This window comes from Lycorma delicatula, chromosome 1 (assembly GCF_047948215.1).
Source record: "Lycorma delicatula isolate Av1 chromosome 1, ASM4794821v1, whole genome shotgun sequence".
Lineage (NCBI taxonomy): Eukaryota > Metazoa > Arthropoda > Insecta > Hemiptera > Fulgoridae > Lycorma > Lycorma delicatula.
The window spans coordinates 87,106,446-87,129,518 of NC_134455.1; the positions used below are offsets into that span (position 1 = coordinate 87,106,446).

A 23,073-nucleotide genomic window follows, 5' to 3' on the forward strand; every position below is an offset into this window, starting at 1 on the left:
ATAATTTTTTTTTTCTGCAGAGCGTCTTATCATTACTTTTTGAACTCCACACTAACATAAAATGTCGTTCAACAAGGCAAATTAAAGTATATATTAAACCATAAATTGCATAGTTTTTAGGATGAACTAAATATATTTCTGAATTGTTATATAATGGTATGCCCACTAGCATACCATTCATTTTTACAAAATTTTAAACTCTACTTTATTAACAATTCTTTCATCATTAATAAAGTATTTATTAGATCTTTAAAAACTAATGCATATTCTGTTATATCATAAGAAAGTATTTTACTGCTATTAATTTTTACGATTATGTTTTTCAAATAATTTTTAAAACTGATGATACATTTCAGAGTACTATTTTAATCTAATTAGTCATTTAATTAAATAATAATATTCATATACAATTACATTAGTAGCATAATGAAATATGTTACGAGTCTTATTAAAGAAAAAAATGCTTCTAAAAGCAACTCAATTTCATTTTTCTCATTTAAATATTATGTTTACTGAGAACCAGTATGTCTGTATATAATAAGTGTTATGGATTTATAGAATTGGTAAATTTATTCTATAAAAAAGTCATCCGTAAACAATACTATACTGTTAATCATTAAAAATAATTCTTTCATTCTATAGCATTGTTCTCAAAATAAAATCAAAAGTAATAAAATTCATTGGATTTACTATTATTTCTGTGCAAAATACATCACCACTGACAATTTTAACTTAATTCTACTAGCATTGAAAGAAAAATAGGTGCTATTGTTTAGTAGCTTTTTGGGGAATGTCAAATTTAAGCACCTGCAAAGTAAAAACAGATTCAGATAAAAATATTTAATTATGTGTAATCAGCTAGTCAAGGCTCACTTTGCTTACCCTTCCCATCTAGCCAATAGGCAGAGCCCTGTGCTGTGTGTGTGTGAGAATAATACTAATAAATAATAACTAAAGCCTGCAAAGCTCTCTTTCCTCCAACACTTCCCTTGTTCTTAACATAAAAGCTCTGCTGTAGACAAACATCCGAGGTGTGATTGGTAGTGTATCGGCCTTTCATCTGGAGATCCTGGGTTCAAATCCTAGTCAGGCATGGCATTTGTCATATGCTACAAAAATTCCAATTTCCATATCCCATGCACAAGCTTCAAGCTTGTGGTGATATAAAGCAAAAAAAAAAAACTTTCAGCATGCTGGAAGGCACAGGTAGACTTCACTGGGGCAAAATAGGGGTAGGTGAACTTGGATTGTACAAGCTCGTATCAAACATTACTTTCCATGTTTTACGGACACTATGTTTTTCATTAGACTACAAGCTATTGCTAAATTTATCAAGACTTCCTTATAATTCCAGTGCCTATTAAGGGAACTATGATTTTTTTTTGTCCTTGAAACTCCATTTTTTCCATCCCTTGGCCCTTATCCTAAAAATAGTAGGAAATTTTAATGAATTTGATATTTTACTTAATAAGAAAGTTACAGTGATATTTTGTTTTTACTGTTTTTTTTGTTTTGGTCATATCAAAAATTGTTTCAGACAAAATTTTTAGATAATGTTTACAGGACTAACAACCCATTTAAACCAATTCGATACTGTGCCTATTAAGGAAGGTATGATTTTTTTGTCTTCAAATACCATTTTTTGCACCTCTGGGCCAATGGTTGGTGATATCCAAAAACTTTACTTTTATAAGTTTTAGTCCCTTATCCACAGAATTGTATGAACTTTAAACAAATTTGATATTTTACTTAATAAGAAAGTTATAGTAATATTTTTTTTTTGGGGAAAAAAGGTCCCCATGGTCCAATTTTGCCCATTAATGAACTTGACTGAGATTTTTGGTCGTTGTATTTTATGTATCAATTTGAAAGTGGTTGTGCAAAATTACAACAGTTATCGTGTTCAAAAGAAAGTGAAATATATTTATATAACATGTTTCGACTGACTGTGGTTTTGAGGTCTGGGAGATGTGAAACGTGAAGGAAGATATGTTGAAATTTTCCAGAAGTTGAATCATGGTACCAATTACAATAGGTAGCTTTCTTATGAAATCTACTTAAAACATACCCCTTTTGGTTCCCCTAGAAAACCCTACATTTCCAGAAGCAGTCAAGGTGGAGAGCTGAAAATTGGATGCGTTTTAAAACACATAGTTTATAATTTTTACACTGAAAGTAAAAAACAGGTCATCATCCAAGAAGAAAAATTCACAATTTCAACCCCAAAGGGAGGGGGTCTGTGGTCTAACTGTGGTATAACTTAAAAACCTTTCCTGGAATAACATGAATTTATCCTGAAAATTTGAAAGCAATTAGTCGGTTGGTTCTTGTGTGATGCTGTTGCAAACAGTCAGACCGCCACAAACTTTTGCATTTATGGATTAAATTAATGTTATATATATATATATATATATATATATAACATTTTATAGAAGTGTATATATTGTTATTATTGTTTCTATTTTGTTATACATTAGTTTAAGTAAATGTTCTAATAGAAAAAATTATTTTACTTATGTTCCTGTAAAACTCATCAACAAATGCTAGATATTTCACAAACACATGAATATAAGCAATTCTTTTTACATTACTGTATCTTTTAATCTATACATTAGTTCAATGTTTGTTTTTATAAAGAAAAACACTAAGTTATTAACTGATAACAGAAAATATTTGTTTCTTACTCTGAAAAGATATATATATATTGATTTTCTTTAACTAAATAAATCTGACATCTCAATTTGATGAGAATTGTTGGCAATAATTACTTGATAACAAAAATTTTCATTTTCTTTCTTGACTACTGAATATTGACCAGTTTCCCATAGTGACAGAAGCAGCTCTTCATAAACCTAATCTGTAAATTTTATTGCTTTCTTATATTTAGAGTAACAGTTCTTACAAACTAGGCTCTGATAAAAAGTTTACATTTGGTTGCCATTTGGTGTTAATTAAGCGAGGGAAAATTAATTTCATCCTTTAGTTCAAACCCTTTTGAATAGTATGACAAGCCAAGATATTCAGCAAAATCACATCTTTTAAACCAAAATTCTTTGCTACCATCTACTTCACTGATCAAAGTGTAAAATTAAAGCAGGAGCTCCAAGTTGAAATTGCAACAAGAGGCTCTCTCCCAAAAACATAATTTTGTTAAAATTTATATGTATATGGTGCTGTATGCCTTTAAATATAAAATTCATGACTTATTTCTTGAAAATATTTTTTTTAGTTTGAACCATATCACTATATTTTTACTTGCTTTATTTTAACTCACACAGTTTTTTCAATTATTTTTTTTCATGTTTGTCCTTAAATCTTGCATCCTTAATTTAACATACTTCCTGACATTGCCAGTTGATGAAATTTTGCACAGTTACTAAGGTCGGATGACAATACAATATTCAACCACTACTTCTGCAAACATTCCCCCTGTACGGGGGTAAATTAGTAAAATGTATATAAGCAACAAAAAAAAAGTTTTGTTAATTCACAATTGTATTTCAATAATCAAAAAACTTAACTATTTTGTTACTTTGTATAGTAAATATTTCATTGAAAATTTGTTTGATGTTTTATAAATATATTAGAAATTTCAATATATTATATTATCTTTTGAAATCCAAATTAACCTATTAATTAAACCCATGCAATGTATGATAATAGTCTGATTAAAGTATGACTAAAACATATAAAGCAAGATTTAAAATTTTTTTACATCTTTGTAATATTATTTTAATGGAAATTATGTACACAAGATTGGACATTAACTTGTAATAACAAAAAATTACAAATTATCAACTTCCAGCACTATTAACGACTAAAAGATAACATTTTTGTTCAAATAGTGACTAGTTCACCTACCTTAATGTATTTGGGCCATGTATACCAAATGTGGTTGCAGTAATTTTATAAACATTGATAAGTATACCATATGTACTCACACCAAACGTATTACCTAAATTAAAAAATACACATTTTTTACTTAAGTGCACCAATAAATTAAGCCTTATGAATCATATTTTGGCAAAAAACTTTTGATCCAGTTATGACTTTAATTAAGTTTGGGGTTTCTTTTTCCTGTTTCAGGTATTACCTCAGAGGATGATATGTATGAGTATAAATGTAGTATAGTCTTGTACAGTCTCAGGTCAAGACTACATTTCATTTACATTCATACATATCATCCTCATTCATCCTCTGAGGTAATACTTGAACGGTAATTCCCGGAAGCTAAACAGGAAAAAGAAAGCCCAAACATGATGAAAGTCATAACTGGATCATACATTTTTTTTGACTTGAGTTTTTCATAACTGGATCATGTTTGGGCTGTACAAGTTCATATTAAGCCTAGGTGTCACAAATGTTAAAAAAATATTCCTGAAGTCAATAATATTCGTTTAAAATATATTTTAAAAACTCTAAAAGTATGAAATCATTTTTATTTAATGATCAAAGGAAAAAAGAAATCTGACTAAAATGTTTTTTTTTGGTCATCCTATAAAATTGCAAAAAAGAGATATGTCCTTTTGCTTGTGAACATTGGAATGTCCCACCACTCACCATAAAAGAATCAATTCCTACAAATTATAAGAGTAAAATCTCCCATGAACCTAACTCAAAACCAGACAAATATCTCCTTTCCTCTGAAAGCTAGAAGCTAACAGCAAAGGCAAAAATATCATCAGTAAACAATAATGGATTACCAGAAAGCTACTGGACTGGAGTCCATGTAAGTATGTTTAGATGAACATATGTTAGAAAAAGTTTATGAAAGTTTGCAAACATAGTGAGCACTATGAAATGGTCTTACCAATCCCATTACTTCATAAAAAAAAATAGTGAATTGGTAAAATTATTTTTGGTTAAGTTGTACAGTTTCAACTGATAAATAATGAATGGTAGCAATAAATCAGTAATAGAAATTACAGAAAATTAATTATTATTAAGTAAAGGTGCAGAAATGCTATACAACCACAAAGATATTATAAAAACTCTGTATTCTGGAATTACATTACAAATAATTAAAACATAGCAGTAGATTACAATTTGTCATACAGTGTTGTGAAGTAATAAAGGTACTCAGGATAAGTCCTATTGGTGAAAGTAAAAAAAAAAACATTTACAAACATAGCTCATTTAAATGTTTCTGGCTAATGAAAATTTTGCCACAATGCTCCAGTATTAGGTAACATTGAAATTCTCAGGGTACAAATTATAGTACAAAACTACTGGTTTTACATGATTTTAATCTGAAGAAAAAAAACAAGATCCATAACTGTATATCCAGTACTTTCTGAGAAAATAGTAGTAAAGACCAAAAAATGGAACTGAACAACACTATTTTTTATAAATTTACTTTGTTATAGTGCCAATAAAATTAGTTAAACTCTAAAAAATTCAAGTTATTTGAAAATGAATATATTTTTAAGGAACTTAAAACAAAACATGTTTAGAGTTTAAAATATGCCAGAAAAATGATACTTAAGCCAAAAAAGCTATTTTTATATTGGTAAAAAAAAAATCTGCTACTCAAAATAAATAAAAGACAGTTTCACAAGTCTTTTTATAAGTCAGTATGTTATATAAAAAAAATTATATTCAATATTTAATTACAATACCTAAAAAATAATAATAACAATAATAAGTACATCTGGTATCATCTGCATATGAATTCAAGAAAAACTTCTTATCAGGATGATTTCAAAACTGATGCAGCCCAATTAATGTTTTCCAACATGTGATCTAACGCCCCACAACACAAAAAGTTCATTTAGAAAACTGACTTTTGCTTTGGCATGCCAGTTACAATTAACTCAGAATAATTAAAACTCACTTCATTATTCATTCTACACCGAAATAATTCAAATGCCAACAACATTTTTATTTTTATTTTTTAACGATACAATAGTTCGAGAGAGAGATGTTGAAGTTAGGAAGGATGATAAGATAAATAGGTGAGCAAACGTTTTAGTGGTATTTTTTAATGAGATGAACTAAAAAGTGTGTATGCAGCCTACATACACAAATTAAGATATTCAGATTTAATAAATTGTAATACAAAATGTGTATAAGGTAAAAAAACTTATATAAAAACAAACTGAATTAAAAAAAAAACTGATTGCTGATGATGTATGTGCAGAGATTATTACAGAACATAAAACATGATGACTATAATGGAAAAAAAAATGTATACACACTAAAATATTTCTCCTCAGACTTCTGAAATTAACTATTACAAGAGGATTTTGAAAATTATGAGACTGATATCTAAATTATAATTTCTGAACTATTTTACAATTAACAACCAAGACAAAAAAAAACATGAGGCAAAATCTTGTAGCGTTTAGTTTGTTGGGACCATTTAAAGACATCACAGTTTTATTAATTTGCTAATAGTAGATATATACTGTAAACTGTACAGAAATATAAAGATTGGAAACACATTACCAGATAACTGAGGATGTTGTTAATGTGTGCTAATTTTTTAATCTCATCAAACTAGCATAATAGATAATAGCATCAAATCAATCAAATAACTAATAATTGTAATTGCAATGACATTTTAAAAAAAAACTTGATTCATTAGCTGCACTTCATAGCATTAGCAACATAAGTTTATATTGGTGTACAGACTACACTGAGAAATCCTGATTCAGTTTCATTTTTCAAAACACCATTATTTCAGTGTCACAGTAAGGAAGTGATGGACAAACTTACTTGTAAATTAGTAAAATACTATCTCTGCTTTTTGTTGACAAGTAATATCTTTAATAGAGATATACACTATTGAAATTCTGAATAACCTGTGAACTTTTTTCACATACCACAGTTACATGTGTAGAGCACTGCAATATATACATATATAGTAGCTTTCTTCAATTGCAATATTATATCAGCAAATGTGGTAGCCTCAATTTAAAAAAGAAAAAGAAAAGAAAGATGAGTTATGAAAATTGGTTGAGAAATCATTTTTTATACAAGCCCATAGCATGATGATGAAAGTGTCAGTGAAGGGGAAAATGAATTTTTTTTAAGACATCATAATATACCACAATAGTTCTTTTAAGAAAGTGTACTTTAATTCAATTTTTTGGTCGCTATTTAAAAAAAACTGGCCAATACATTTTGAAATTATCAATTGTATGTCTGCATCTGAAATATAAATACTGTTATTAATAATTATACTACACGAATTATTGTGTATCATATTTTATAATTATTGTTTTTCTAAAAGTAAATAAATGTTAGTAATTTATTTTCAAATGATTCAGAGTAAAAAACATGACAATTACTTTAGTGGTATCAGCTTCACTCCATAATTTGGGATCTCATATTGAACATAAACTCAAAATTTAAATGATAAAAAGTATTTTTACTAATAAAAAAAGAAAAGAAAAAATAAATGACCATTTTATAATAATTTTCTTAGTTTTAAGATTTCATTTACAATACCTTTACTTGCATAAAACTCTTTCTTTTGTTCTTTTGATGTCTAAAATGAAGCAGTTCAATTACAAAATATTAAAACTTAAAAAAAACATAATTTGGTTTAAAAATTCTTATCCAAATTCCCTCGGATATATCAGAAAAGTAATAAATTAAAGATAAATAATTAGATTTATCCATCAATAATAGCATTTTGTTCTAAAAATTCTTAAGACTTATTTAACATTAATAGTGCACAAATAACCAAATAGAAATTTGGTACACAGTTGAAAACTAGTCAAATTTTTGAAATCATATAGATGCACAGTAGTAGTTATAACTGGGGTGTCTGAAACAGTGCTTGTACTGGTATAGTACAGCAAAAGATGAGTGTACTATTAACAGTGAGTGTCAGTACACAACACTGGTAACAATAGGCCAGCATCTTACTTCTTTCTACCATTTGTCCCCAACCTGCACATCAACTGAGCTTTCTAAACTTTTGAGAGTAATACTAACTTCAGAATTATTTGAATGGGTATTTCAAGTGTTTATTTGTAAAGTGAAAGAAGCATGTGACTTTTTTTAAAGAAACTTTATCTAGTATCAATCAACCAAATATTTTTCATAAAAAATGTTTATATTTTGTATTTCAAAAGTAAATATATTTAATATATTATTTTATCAATATACAATTTATAAAATTATTACTAACTAAATGTGTACACGTGAAATTGTTTAACAAAAAGCCACAAAGATCAAATTCTTTGAAATATATTCTAAAAAAGTGAGTTATTTAATACCAAACATGTTTATTTATTTTTTTAATATAAGAACAACCACAACAATAATTCCAATAACAAAATCTTATAACAAGTAATTTTATTTTCAATTAAATATAAGATTAAAAAATTAGTTTTCAAAATGAATCAATAAAGGTGTTCTCCTCCCAAATATATCTCAGTGAATTTAGTTTTATAGTAACAAAATTCTAAGTTTATAACACTTATGAAGTTATCAGACTTCTTACTTTATTGAAATTACTTATTTATTTGAGATATTAGAAAAAATTCATTTCCCCTTTCCTATCCCATTTGATTGTGATGTTCACATATTGAGTCCTGAAAGAGTAAATGAGAATGAATATCTGTCTATTTTTACTGCTTTTTTTTATTGGGGTACCATATACAAAGAAAAACAAATTATTTGCAATTCTGTCTCTGATAAATAAAAAGAATATAAGCTCTAAATCTAACAAGAAATAATCTTTGTAATGAACAAGCACCATATTAAGTAAATAAAAATTTTTATTCATAGTGTATATAATTTTTAAATATCAATTTTTCCAAAATACACAAACTATGGTTTCCAATTAAATTATATGCATAACAATACTTTAAAAAATAACATCTATCATAAATAATGTTGAACTGGCAATGTATAATATGAAATACACATATTAGTGGATGTGATATATGTTTTTAAATAGTTTATGTTCACCATTATAATAAAAAAAAATAAGTTTACCAATACTTTATATTTATTTATTAAAATGTGTATAAGTATAGTAAAATCTCTCTCAAGTAATATGATCCATTCAAAAAAACCTGTTCAAGAGAGCTTTTATCTTAACAGATTCAAACCTTTCCAAAACAGTGAAAAAGTTGAAGGAATCCAACTTACCAATTAGGTTAGCATTTTATAATTTAACAATTTTTAATTCTCTCATTTGAAATATTTTAATTAATCAGTGCTTGCTACCAAAAAAATCTTCAGTTAAAATTTGATTCTTAATTAACATAAAAGAATATATCTAGAAATGTTTGCAATATCTGAAAAAGTAAAATAATTAAAATTGATTTTAAAAAATAATAATTTACAAAAGGTCCCGGGTTTAATCAAACCATCTTAATTAGCAAATTAAACAAGAAGAAAATAAACAATGGATCAACAAAATAAAAATAAGATGAGTAAAACATCACATTCTGCCAATTCCATCCTTTGACTACAACCAAATTAAAACCTGTATAGTAAAATTCTGTTGAAAGTAGGTGTCTGTAACTACAATTTCAAATTAATATAATTATTTTATGATTATCAATATGTTCTCTAAACATTATTAAACCAATAATATTCACAAACAGATTTACTGAAATATGTCATTGTTTGCTTTACGAGTACAATATTTAAAGCACAAAAAAATGATTGAATGTCATATAGTGTTTTTTAATTATTTACAATATGTTGTACACTAGGATAATGGAAGGGCATTTTTCATTTGGTTCAATCAACGCAGAAATATGACACTGTTGACATGATACTCAACGAAAAAGGATTCTGCTACTTTAAAGAGATTTTACTGAATATACTTAAAATATTTATTCTTCCTTTTTTTTATAAAAACAAAAAAGATATTCACTGATGCATGTACGTTTTATAATAAAGAAAATTATTTAATTTTACAATAACTAAAACAAATCAATAAATTAATTGATATATAACTACCACAATAATTAATTATCAAAGAAAAAAACAACTGGTTAAAATGAAACACTTTTTTGTGGTTTTATGAAGAAAAGAGAATAATTTATTTTAGAGAACAGAGATGATAAATGAATATGCAAGTATACTTAGTACATAATGATAATAATAAATAAATATATATATACAAAAGAGGTGCAAAAGTAGGTATATACTGTTATTATGCTCTACTGTTCTATACTATTAAAATATATTATATCTGTTATTGTTTTGTTTTCAGATAATCACTGCTTAAATCATGGCTGGTAATTTAAGCAATGACCAATGTACCAGTGGATAATCAAAGAATAATGGATAACGGAAAACAGAGAATGCTGAACAGGTTAGACAAAAATGGGCAGAAGAATTCAATACACCTCCACCAAGTACGTAGACTATCAATTTACAGGTTGCACAATACGTATGACAGAACTGGGTCCATTTGTAATATGCCAAAGAGTGACCGACCAGTCAGTGTTACTACCTATGAAAATGAAATGTTAGTTGCTCAGACATTTACTCAAAAGCCCACAAATATCCAAGAGAGCTTCTGTTGAGTTAGACATTTCCCAATGAAGAAAGACAAGGTGATGGCATCATTCGAAAAATTTGTTGGTGTGACGAAGCTAATTTTAAACATCAGGCACTGTTAGTACTCGTAACTGTGCCTATTACTCAACAGATAATCTTCATGTAATGATTGAAAACAACTGATCAACCTGGGATTACAGTTTGGGTGTGCCTTTCATGTGAGGGGTCACTGGGCGTTTTTTCCATATAACTGTTACCCACAACATTTATCTTAACATGCTGCGGGACACTAGTATTCCATAATTACAGCTACACCAGGATAATAAAGAGTTCTTTTCGAACAAGATGAAGCTCCTCCCCAGTATGCTAATAGTGTGGGGTTTCTTGACAACTAAACCCACACACTGGATAGGTTGATGAGGGCTACTTGAATGGCCACCATGATCACCAGACCTTATGGGGTGTAATCAAGGATAAAAGTATTTGCAATAAAACAATGTACTGCTGATATGTATCAATTCATAAGAGAAGCATGCCAAGAAATTGATAACAATAAGGACCTCTGTGTCAAAGTGTGCTTGAATGTAGAAGCTAGACAACAGGAATGTGTAAATGCTGAAGGCCGGCAATTTGAGAAATGTCTTAAATGTATTAACTTAAAGTTTATGTTATCCTTTTTGTGACATAAAGTTATTGTTTTTTTCATAATAAAACCTGCATACCAACTTTTGCATCCCTCTGTATATTTTCAATTGAGATATTTTTTTACATCAACAGTAAAGCAAAAAGGAAGTTTTCAACATTTTTACTACATCACAGTAATTAAGTTATATTTAATGCATCTGCATGATATTGTAATCATTAAAAAAGTACACAATTTAATTACCGTAACATTTAAATCAACACAACTTTATAAAAAAAAAAAAACTAACTATTCAGTAGAGATACTATTACTACAATTTTTTTAATCTATTTTAAGAAAATTGAATTTTGTCAAAATCAGCATTAGAGATTCAACTCAAGTCAATATTGGACTGTCTAATAACCAAAGAATGAAAATGTATTAAAAATATTACCTTCTCAACTTAAACAAAATAATTTCTATAGTGACAAAGCTGTAGATTTTAACAGAATGATGAATAAAAAAATGTTACACACATTTAACATGCAGAAATGAGAAAAACCACAAAGCAAAACTAATTATTCCCTACATTCAAACAAAGCAAGAAAAAAATTGAATCAGTTCATTTTTCAATATTTTGAATGGAAAGAAACTATTATCAAATCAAGGTTCAACCAGATACGTAAAATTCAATTAAACAAATACAAGTTTATCTGTTGATGTAACAAATATCAGTAATTTACATTATCTTGATCACAATCAATTTTCTCCAATAATAACTTAATAATGAATTTTATCTTTGTAAATGTTTTTAACGAGTAATTTGAATGTGGTTACATTTTGTTACAAAATATTATTACTTATCTGGTTTTAAATTTTTCCACCAACTAAAGGCTGCAGTCTCTCAGCTTTGTACAATTTCATGTTTTACCAATATTATAAAAACTGGTACTACTTCTTTTTTCTAATAAAATTAATTCCAAGCTTCACAAAAAAGAATTTAAAAACCAAAAGATTAAGCAAATTATCTTAACTTTCTTAGATGGTTTGAATATATTGCATTATTTATTAAATGAAGATAAAAATGCAAAAAAATGTTTGAAAACAAATATACAGGGGTAAATGAATCCATAATTAAAATTACCAGGGTTGTTATAACCTAAACAAGAAAGAAGTAAAACAGATCACTGAACCATGTTATACATTAATAACTGTATTTCAGACAATCACATTTTCTCTTCAATAATAAAGATGGAGGTTCCATAAAAAAAATTAAAATAACTCACACACTTTACATGATCTTAATACCTTAAATTCTGTTAAAAATCAATTTTACAAATTAGGGACCACAACAATACAAAAAAAACTTAAGAAATAAAAAAACAAAATACAAATAAAATTAAAAAAATACAAACATCTAAGTTTTTCCAAGTACTGTATAATGAATACATGGACAGAAAATCAAGGAATTTTTTTTAAATTATTATGGTATAGCATACATCACATAAAATCAGCCTACCTCACTATGGAATAAAGATCTTTTTGAGCAACTTCCAAGTAAAGCTCATATACTAATTATTTAAAATTAATAATTTATATTTTATACCAAGAAGTCACAAGAGTGCACCAAGAAGTGCACAAGAGAGGTCTATGTAAATACTAACTTTTGAAGTAGATAACAGTTAACCACATATTTGCAATTATAAAAGATGGCTATCTACCAACTTGAACAAATTTTACTAACCTTACACAACACAGCAGATTCCCCTAAGAAAATTAGTAACATTACAACATATTTTTTTTATTTATAACTTTTTTAATTAGTACCATTAATATTATTATTTCCATGTTTCTTAAGGCAGTACTATTGCAATTTACTGTAGGCTCTTTGTGAAAGAAGTCGCATGATAAATTACACCAGAAATGAACCTATTGTTTTGCTTACCTCTTTAAGGGGGTCAAGATCAGGTCAGTTATTACAAACTATTTATTGAGCCTTACAAAACTTCTTACGTAATAGATTTATATAAAACTAATCCTACAAGTGTAACTTTCTCTTAATAATAGTTTAATGACAGTTCTTATTCTTTCAAGTTATGACATAAGAGAGCAATTAGATTTTTGGAGTATTCCTAATATCTTGACAGATTACAATTAAAGAAAAAAAATCTATATTTTGTGAGGAGCTGATAGCAGGTGTATGATAAACAAGCATATTTAAATGATTTATTTATAAAGGTTTTACTAAATATATTGAGCTATCAACATAAGTGCTGAACTGTCCCTTTTCTTACATTAACACATGATATTAAATTTAGAATTACTTCATATCTACAGGCTTCTGTGCGTAGTATTCAGACAGCTACAGTTCTTAGTGTTTGAGAAATTTAAAGGGATTTTGATAAATATAACTGATTGTCACAAATAATCTTATATGAAACTCTCAGGTGCTGTGTTCTCATCCAACCAATAATTATACCGATAAAGAAAATTAATGGTATGGATTGAGTTCATCATACCTCATTCTGGACGTAGGCGTAGAACTGCTGAAAGTCTATTAGAAAAACACAGTAAACTTAAAACTGACTCTTATAGTAAGAATTGAATTTAACAAATTTGAAAATTACAATTTTCATTAAAAAAAAAGGACTAAGTATTTCATAATCATTACTGTTCTGAACAATTAACTATAGATTTATTTGCAATTATAGCTATGTCTTGTAAATCTTAACCTTTATATAAAATAAGTTAACAAATACCTTCTGAAAAAGCTTTACTTCTCTACTCTGCAGAAAGGACGGTATTAGATATTACAACTTAAAAACACAACATATATATATATATATATATATATATATATATATATATACATATATATATATATATACCTCAGATATTAATTTACATCATCCTGCACAACACAAACTCATCTACCTCTACAATTTAATCCAACATGCTCATGTTACTACAAAAAAAGGTTTTGTTAGCATTAAAAAGCAAATCAATTAATCCAAAGAGTAAAGACAATTTGCAAAACAGTAAAACATAAAAGACAATATACAATGTGCAAAACAAATTAAACAGATGTTAGTGCAGAATGAGAACTTATACGGTACAAAGAACTCAATCCACGCCATTGATATTCCTAATCGGTATAATTACTAGTTGAATGAGAACACAGGCACCCGTGAGTTTCATAAAAGATTATTTGGCGACAATCAGAAACAGTTAAAAAAACCCTTTAATTTCTAAAACACTAAAAACTGTTGTTGTTAGAATACTATGCACAGAAGCCTATTACAGATATGAAGTTATTCTAAAATTTTATACTACATGTTAATATAAGAAAAGGGACGGTTTGAGTACTAACAAAGTATTCAACAAAACTACAAATGAGCAAGTAGAAACATCAGCTTTGTATCAAAGAGAACTGGTAAATAAAATTATCCATTTTAACAGGGTTTTCATTATAATAAATATGTGCCTATATTTCCTAAATACACCACTGAATGGGGTCGATTTTACACGAACAAAAAAAAAATTATTTATTAATTTTGGATAACAAAAATTATGAAAACTAAATTTACTTAAATACATAACCTATTTCATTGCATGAATTAATTAAAACTTACTTCATAACATACCTAAAAAAAGTCTTATGTAAGATTTTCTTCATGGATACAACAGTTTTATATTAATACATTGCATGAGAAAGATACTAAAGTAAAAGGGAATGTTTTTAATTAACCTATCAGCACAGTAAAATTGGCCATGATAACAAACTTTTATTTTATTATCATATGCCAAAAATAATATATTTTAATACAAGTCTGCAGGCAACTGCTCGGATATTCTTGTAAACAAAAAAATTTGTAATCCATTTTATTATAATATATTTGCTTCATTTACTGAGAAAAACTAAATGTGGTAGTAAAATTCATACCAAAAATCACAAGTTAAAATTATCAAAAATTCAATTATAAATAACCCAAAACCACAATTATAATTTTATTAATATAAGAAATCTCTTTAATACCACATAAATTTATATGATTTCAGTAACAAAAAATAAATTGTTTTTTTTTCTAGCATCAGAAACTAAAAAATAAAATTTACTTAGAAATAATGTAAATCATAACAGCACATCACTCATCAGAAAGATGAAATATCTTCTCATGTATTATGAAAAAAGTTACCTAAATGATATTCTGATAAAATATCTAATACACATATAAACAAGATGTAACATTTGATAAATGCTGAGGCTTCTTATAGTAACCTGACCATTATATCACCTTTTGTTACATAATATTGGCAATGCTACATTATTTTTATATAGATATAATTAAAAACTTGACTGAACAGAAACAATCAACTGCATTTTAACAATTTTACTGTGATGTTCAACACTTTTTTAATAAAAAAAATAATGAAATAAAACTGTGATGGCAAACCTATGATACGCGAACTCACTTTGGGTGACATGCATAGACAGAGACAAAAAATTTCATAATTCAAATACTTGTCTCTCCCAATGGCCAGAGTTGGGCATCACTCGAGTAATATGTGTTAAAGATAAATAGTGAAAACATTCAAGATACATTGTTCCAATACTGAAATAATATAAAAATGTTAGGAATTGCACTATAAAGGGATTAATCTTTACTCATGGCATTTTATTCTTACTCAAGTGACAAAATTCCCAATTCCGGAAAGGGCTTAGTTATTGTCAACATTTGTCTCAGGTAATCTTCGCATGCATTCAGCAAACAAACGCACTTGACCACCATGTTCACTAGGAGACAGAAGTGGGAGGGTTAGAAGAAAAAGATATGTTGCCAGTACAACAGTGCTTGATGAGACATTCTGCGTGTCAGACAATTGATTACACCATATACTTGTTGGTTATACATACTACCTTTTAATTGTTTTGTACCAGGAATCAGTGCAACAACACTGCAAAAAGTTAATAGGTAAGAAAACCTATCAGCCTTTTATAAAAAAAAAAAAAAAACACTGTGATTTATTTATTTATTTTTGCAGCCTTGTGATTGAGAATCAAAAAAATAAAAAAGCAAGATTGAATGATAAAGGAAGTGGAAGTAGCAGTAGCCAAACCTTTCAAGACTTATGAACAAAGATGTATGGGACCGTCGACAAAAACAACAGATTACTGTGCATACTGTGTAATGAAACGGTAGTAAGCAAAACATGGAATGTAAAGAGACATTTTGAAAGTAATCATTCTCAGCTCTTGAAAAAAAGTATCAATGAAAGGAATAAATTTCTAGACAGCTACACCACTATAAAAGTCAATCATTAAATTTGTAAGATGCTCTACAAATTTAACATCGGCTAAAGTTTCTGTATTGCACACTCCATAGCTCAGCATGGAGCTATGCTGCCTTCAGTGATGGAGAATTTAAAAAAGAAACATTTCTAAGATCAGCTCTATATGAAAACTAAAGATGATATTAAAAAAATTTCCAAGTTACCACTCGGTAGAAATATTATCAAAGAATAGTAGGGCTAACAAAAACATATATCAAATAAAAAAAAAAGACTTAAATATTTTTTGATTTCTCTTGATGAAACTACTGATGTCGTATAAAATGCTCAGTTGACCATTATTACTAGATATTCTGATGGTCTCACAATGAGAAAAGAGTTAATAAAGTTAGAATCAGTCCCAATAAGTACATCAGGAGACGAAATAAGTAAGGTTGTTATAAAAACATTCAGTGATCTAAATACTGATACCTCTAAAATTGTGACGGTATAATTGTACGACAGATGGGGACACCAAATATGTGAAAAAATGTGGGATTTGTGAAATTGTTTATAAAAGCTATTAGACATCCACTTGTTCCTATTCATTGCCTTATCAGGTGTAGTGTGCCAAATCAGGATTCTCAGAATTGAATGATTTAATGTCACTTGTAACACAAATTGTGAATTTTATAGCTGTTCTACCCCTTCACAAGCAAGAATTTTCTACACTTTTACAGGAAGCTGATTCAATCTACAGTAGACTGTAGATGTTCAATAATGTGAGACAGCTGAGTCAAGGTAAAGTACTAGCGATTTGTGGAGTGCTTTGAAGAAATTACGGTATTTATTGAGAATAAGGATCAATGATCAGTGATCATAAGTGGGTCAGCAATTAGATGTTTTTTACAGATCTCTCTATTCATATGAATGAGCTGAACTTAAAATTACAAGGTTTTGGCGAAAGTATTGACGTTATGTTTGGATACATTAAATTTTTTGAAAGAAAACTTAAACTTTTTAAGCAAGATATTGAAACTAAACTTATAAGTATTTTCCTCGGATAAAAAAGTATTTTGAGAGGCCACGAGTGTAATGGAGTTCATACTTATGTACCAGAAAATAGTAAACACATCTGAACAGTTCAGCAAAAGATTCAACTAATTTTGAAACCTAGAACAGGCCATTAAAACAATTAAGTATCCAGGTGTAGTTGTTTACAGTACTTTGGAATTAATGGGTTTTCAATGGATGCAAACTGAAGATCTGGATATGCAACTTGCAGATTTTCAAGATAGCATTTGGACTCGTGTCGGCTTAAGATCTAAACTTGAAAATTTGCAATGAAATCATTTGAATAATGAAAAAGAGTGCAACTACGAACAAGAAATTTTGATTGCTTGGAATAGATTACCTGACACTTTTAGCGACATAAAAAATCTAGCCATGGCTTAGCTAACAATTTTTTCATCAACATATTTTTGTGAGACTTTGTTTTCAGCATTAAATAATATTAAAATGAACAAAAAAAACCGGCCAACAGATGAAGTTGGTGGTGCTTGCTTGGCCTTGAAGTGCACCCTGCAATCAAAGAATTAGCAACTTCAGTGCCAAAAATTCACTAATTTCTAGTTTTCATACCATTTGATTACAATTGTTTTTATTATTATTTTTTCCCAAATGTACATTAATTTTCTGTTCTGTTCATTTTATACATATTTTTTGGTTGATTTCTCTTTGTTAAATAACATTTAAATATATAAAATAAATAAAAATATAATTTTTTTTATACTATGGTTGCAAATACCAAAAAAATTTGAATACTTCTATATTATATAGAAATAGATGATATTTCTATATCATATATCTCTACATATATATTTCATGGCAGATATAGTCTATATGTGACATGGCATCAGAGTTAAGTTAGGGTTTTTCAAAATGTTGACACACTGAGCTCAAAGGTTCACCATCACTGAAATAAAGAACTTGTTTACTGAACCATCATCATTTACTTATTTCACATAGGTAACTCTACTCGCCCAGTTACACTGTACATAAATTTATAACCACACTGATTAGATTTTTGTGTTTCACAACTACTGTTTGTGCAAACTTGGAAATACTGTTCCTGAGAAGAATAAAATATTAATTAAACACAAATTTAAAACAGTCTTCTTCATAGAATTTGAAAATCTTTAGATACAAATCTATTTCATGATTACTTTTAAAGATATTGATGTTATAGCTTCACATATTAGGCAATTAACAAATTGGAATATACAAAAGCAGGTACACAAAATTCTATGGAAGATATCTTCTTCCTAAATTATTTTAGCACAAGACCTACTTAAGAATAAAATTAAAGCAGAAAGGGCCACTACCAAGGAATTAAGATGTTACAAACTTCACATAATATTTACAGATAAATTATAATAACTTTAAAAACAAAAAAATTCCTGAATAACATTATTTTAGTGAAACCTATTTTTTATTGTAATTTTCTACTGCAACTAAATAAATAATATTTTTAATTTACTGAAATAAGTCATTAAAACTGTAACTCATCAGTAACATCTTAAAATTCAACTTCAATAGCAAATTTTACATTCAGCAATGTATAAGTAATTATAATATAGCAACATAAATCCATAAAAAAACCCATAAACAATGGTGTATTTTATAGTAGGAAAGCTGGTTCAATTAATCACAGAATACACTTCACCAATATCAAATATTTATTAAATATTTACTTACTTTTAATACAACAGTAATATTACCTCCAATATAAAATTGTATACTTTTTCTTTTTGCAAATTTTTCATAAAATAAATATGTTTGAAGCTTAATTGGTTAGATTTAGTTTATAATGCTACTTTAAAAAATAATTAACATTAGATCAGAAAAACTTAGCTGAGAAACTGACAGCAAACCACTAACAAAAACTGGAAATATACAATTACTTACTTTTTAAAAATACACTACAATATACAGTTCTAAAAATACAGTCACACAATCAAATACGCTCATACAATATGTAAAAAAATATTCCTCCCTGAACACTATACTTGGTTATTGGTAATTTTTTAACATACTATGGCAACTATCACTCCAAATAACCAGCTACCAGTCATCAATCAATTATCAGAGAACTGTAATCTTAAAGGTAAATAACTTTCGCGGTTTTATGTTATAAAAACTTTGTAAAACTGACAAATATTCTAATAAATAAGTTACTTGAGAAAATTCAATTAAATACAACTCTGCATTCATTTATCTCTAAGAAAAGAAATTATTCAAAAACATCAGAAAGAATTAGAGATTTTAATAACTACACAAAATCATTACAGTACCACCCATGATACCATACAACTGTAAGTTTCTTAACATGATTAATTAAATCACTGATTAATGCAGAAGTTTTTAAATTATTAAATAAATAAAAAAATTTAAATAGCTTCCATTAAATGAAAAAGTGTGAAGATGGATATGAATAAGGTTAAATTTTCATTTTAGTGCATATAATAAATTTATTGAGAAATAAAGCTGACTACCAATCTTCAATCATAAAACAATCCTTAGTTAAAATAATTGGAATGATACAAAAAATTATGCTTTACACTGACTTAGTTAAGAAAACTTACAAGCATTAATTTAAAACTGCTATCTGAAGTATAAATTATAAAAGGAGTATGAAAAAAATTACTTAACAATATTGTCATTGAACTGCAGTAGAAAATAAAAAAAAAGGCTATCGAAGTACACATAGGTGGATAGATATAAAACTTAGAACTATCACACAGGTGAAAAAATAATTATATCACTAAAAAGTGTACATTTTAAAATCAGTTAAATTAAAAGATTTTTTAAAATGGAATATAAAGAGTAGTAACCACCAGAGCATTAAAATTACTATAAATATATTACAATTCACAAGAAAGCAATAAATGAAACCTCAGTAAATTAACTCTACATAATGTAAGTAATGTTCCTTTCATAGCACTGCAATAAATTTCAACACCATAAAATGGCTACTGACCCTATCATACATTATTACATACTAATTGTTACAGATTTAAAAATACCAACCCTATATACAAAAATCATCTCACAATTGTTCTCATTTCATCATTAGTGGCCAGTCCTTCTATATTTAACATGTACTATTGCTTTTTTTCAGTATTACACAACAATTATCATAATTCAATTAACTAAGAATCTAATTTTCAACATTAAAAATTATAGGAATCATCAATGGTAAATACATAAAAAATACTTTAGGAAAAAATCTCTAATAATTAGTGAATAACAAGTAGCGATTATCAGCCAATTACAAAATTGAAAATTTTCAATAAATTTACTTCCTAAAAACCACAATAAAATATATAATTTTCAAATTGAAAAATAGTAAGTATTTATTAGTTGTATTGGACATTTTGAAAGAGAATTTCACAACTAACAATAAATACTTTTTAATTAAAATTCATGTCCATTAATAGTATTCTAATGCAAAAATATTACATTTTTATTTCATATCATAGTTTATTTAAAATGATTGCAAGCAATTTACCAGAGTTCTCCATCCTTTTCCTTAGCTGGAACTTCAATCACTCGAGGTTTATCAATAATTCGTGCAGTGCGGTTACCTTTTTCAACTATTCCTATAATCCAAGCTTGATAACCTTCTTGTTTCTCAATGTCTTTACAATAAGCAGCAGCTTGTTCTCTAGGTAAACATATAAGAAGACCACCTGAAGTTTCTGCAGAATGGCCTTGAAGAAGCTGAAACATATTTCCACATGCCTTTGCAACAGCTGACATTTTTGCAATAACAGGAAGGTTGTGTATAACAAATGAAACTTCATTTTTCTGATGTTTAGCTAAGTTTTGAGCATGCCCCAATAAACCAAATCCTGTAACATCAGTGGCACCATGAGCATTATATTTGTGCATTAACCTTGCAGCAATTTTGTTAAGTCTTGCCATAGAATCCATCGCTCTCTGGTAAGCTTTTCGTACATCATCTTCAGAAACTACTAACTTAATACGATTCCATCTTTCAGGTAGATCTAACCACTGATGTGCATTAACAGCAACTTGGGTACCCAAAGGCTTTGTTAACACAAGAACATCTCCAACTACAGCATTATCTGGCACTATATACTCATTAATCTGACAAACTGTTGTAGCCACTCCTCCAATAGTACACCACGGATTAACAACAGTCTGACCTCCTGTAACAGTTGTTCCAGCATCAACAGCATTATCTTTAAATCCTCTCATAATGAGTGGTATAACAATATCCCTCTCCTTCTCAGTCATTTTTGTAGAAACACCCAAAAGCATTAACATGTTATCACACTCCGTTACACCCATCGCGTAAAGATCACTTAAAACGTTAGAGCACGCAATTTTACCCATCATGTACGGATCATCAACAAGCGGATAGAAAAAATCAGTAGTCTGAACCAAACACAAACCGGCATGTCTCAATGGAGTTACGGAGGAATCCATGCCAATACCTATCCTAGGTACTGACATATTCATGAAGTGAGAATGGTCATGATCCTGTGTGCTGTTCTCGTTCTGCTGAAGTCCCTCCAGGAGTTTCGAAAGAACCTCCTGTGGGACTTTACACCCTCATCCTTTTAAGTCTGCAAAACGAGTCAATCTGAAAGTTGCATCCAGATCGTGTGCTACAGGATCAAAAGGCCTTCTCAATGCCAATGCATGTGGATTACCTCCGAGCTCCAGTTGCGCTGCAGATAACACATCCTGCGTAACAGTAGTGGCCTGCAGCTCTGCCATGGCAGGTTGATACGGTGTAATGTTGGAAAAAATGTTTGCGGCCGTTTAATAACACAACAAACACAAAAACACAAGGCCTAGACGCCTTCCCTCGTTCCAATGCCGGACCGGAAACAACAATAACAGCGTTTCTGTGACTACAATATTGTAGTAGTCTTACCAACCTATTTAATATAAATCGTAAAACACTTAACAACAAAGTTGTACTAATGCCACGCACGAAGACAAACCTCAACAAACTAAATTTCGTAACTATTTCACTTTTATTTTTCAGTTTGTCATTGATATTAAATTGATGAGTAGTTGAATAAATCTTCGTATGTAAATGTTTCTAATATTTAAGCTCACAAAATTCCAATAAAAAAAATATATTGTTACAAATTGTAATTTTTTTCTCTATTGCAAAATTTAGCAAATTAAAATTTTTACGCCAGTACAAAATATTACATAGAAACTTCTTCTTCATTGATTAACTAGAATTAATTACTGCTAATTAAGTATTATTTTATTGCACCTCTGTGTATATGCATTAAGTTATTGAATTTTAAAAGAATTCAGTATATTGTAATACAGTTAATTACGTAGTTGTCTAATATTTTTTTCTATTGATTTTGCATTAAAACACAATATTTTATGGTTTTCAGATTTTTAAGATTTGACTCAAGTCAGGTGTCACGAATATTTTTTTGTCATATTTTCTCGACAAAAACAAACTTGGATTAAAATTTACGGATTTGCTTTCTTGTTAGCCCTAACCTTTAGTCCTTGGTACAAATTCGCTTTCGGTTTTGTATTATGTTGCTTATATTAGTAATGTCTAAAAACAATTTGTTTTCGAAAAATAAACATAATACAGCATCTCTTCAGTTCGCGGTACTAACATGTACCGAATGCAACGA

General features: G+C 28.2%; 2 protein-coding genes across 3 annotated transcripts in view; both read right to left on the reverse strand.

Moving 5' to 3' along the window:
* The window catches only part of LOC142319837 (nucleolar pre-ribosomal-associated protein 1), a 246,924-nt gene extending 242,969 nt beyond the window's left edge, over positions 1 to 3,955 (reverse strand). The window contains exon 1 of the mRNA XM_075357521.1: positions 3,862 to 3,955. The gene's annotated coding sequence lies outside the window, so the exon portion shown is untranslated. The remainder of the gene's footprint in view (positions 1 to 3,861) is intronic.
* LOC142319856 (inactive selenide, water dikinase-like protein) lies at positions 3,862 to 22,366 on the reverse strand. 2 transcript variants are annotated; one of them, XM_075357532.1, is made up of 2 exons: positions 20,937 to 22,366; positions 3,862 to 3,955 (listed from the first exon to the last, which is right to left on the reverse strand). In XM_075357532.1, the coding sequence occupies exons 1-2, from the start codon at positions 22,172 to 22,174 to the stop codon at positions 3,952 to 3,954; spliced, it is 1,242 nt and encodes a 413-aa protein (XP_075213647.1). In that variant the 5' UTR covers positions 22,175 to 22,366; the 3' UTR covers positions 3,862 to 3,951. The 2 variants fall into 2 exon arrangements, with proteins under 2 accessions (XP_075213647.1, XP_075213652.1); XM_075357537.1 differs by lacking the exon at positions 3,862 to 3,955 and adding an exon at positions 7,049 to 7,152.
* Between the last annotated feature and the right edge of the window lie 707 nt (positions 22,367 to 23,073).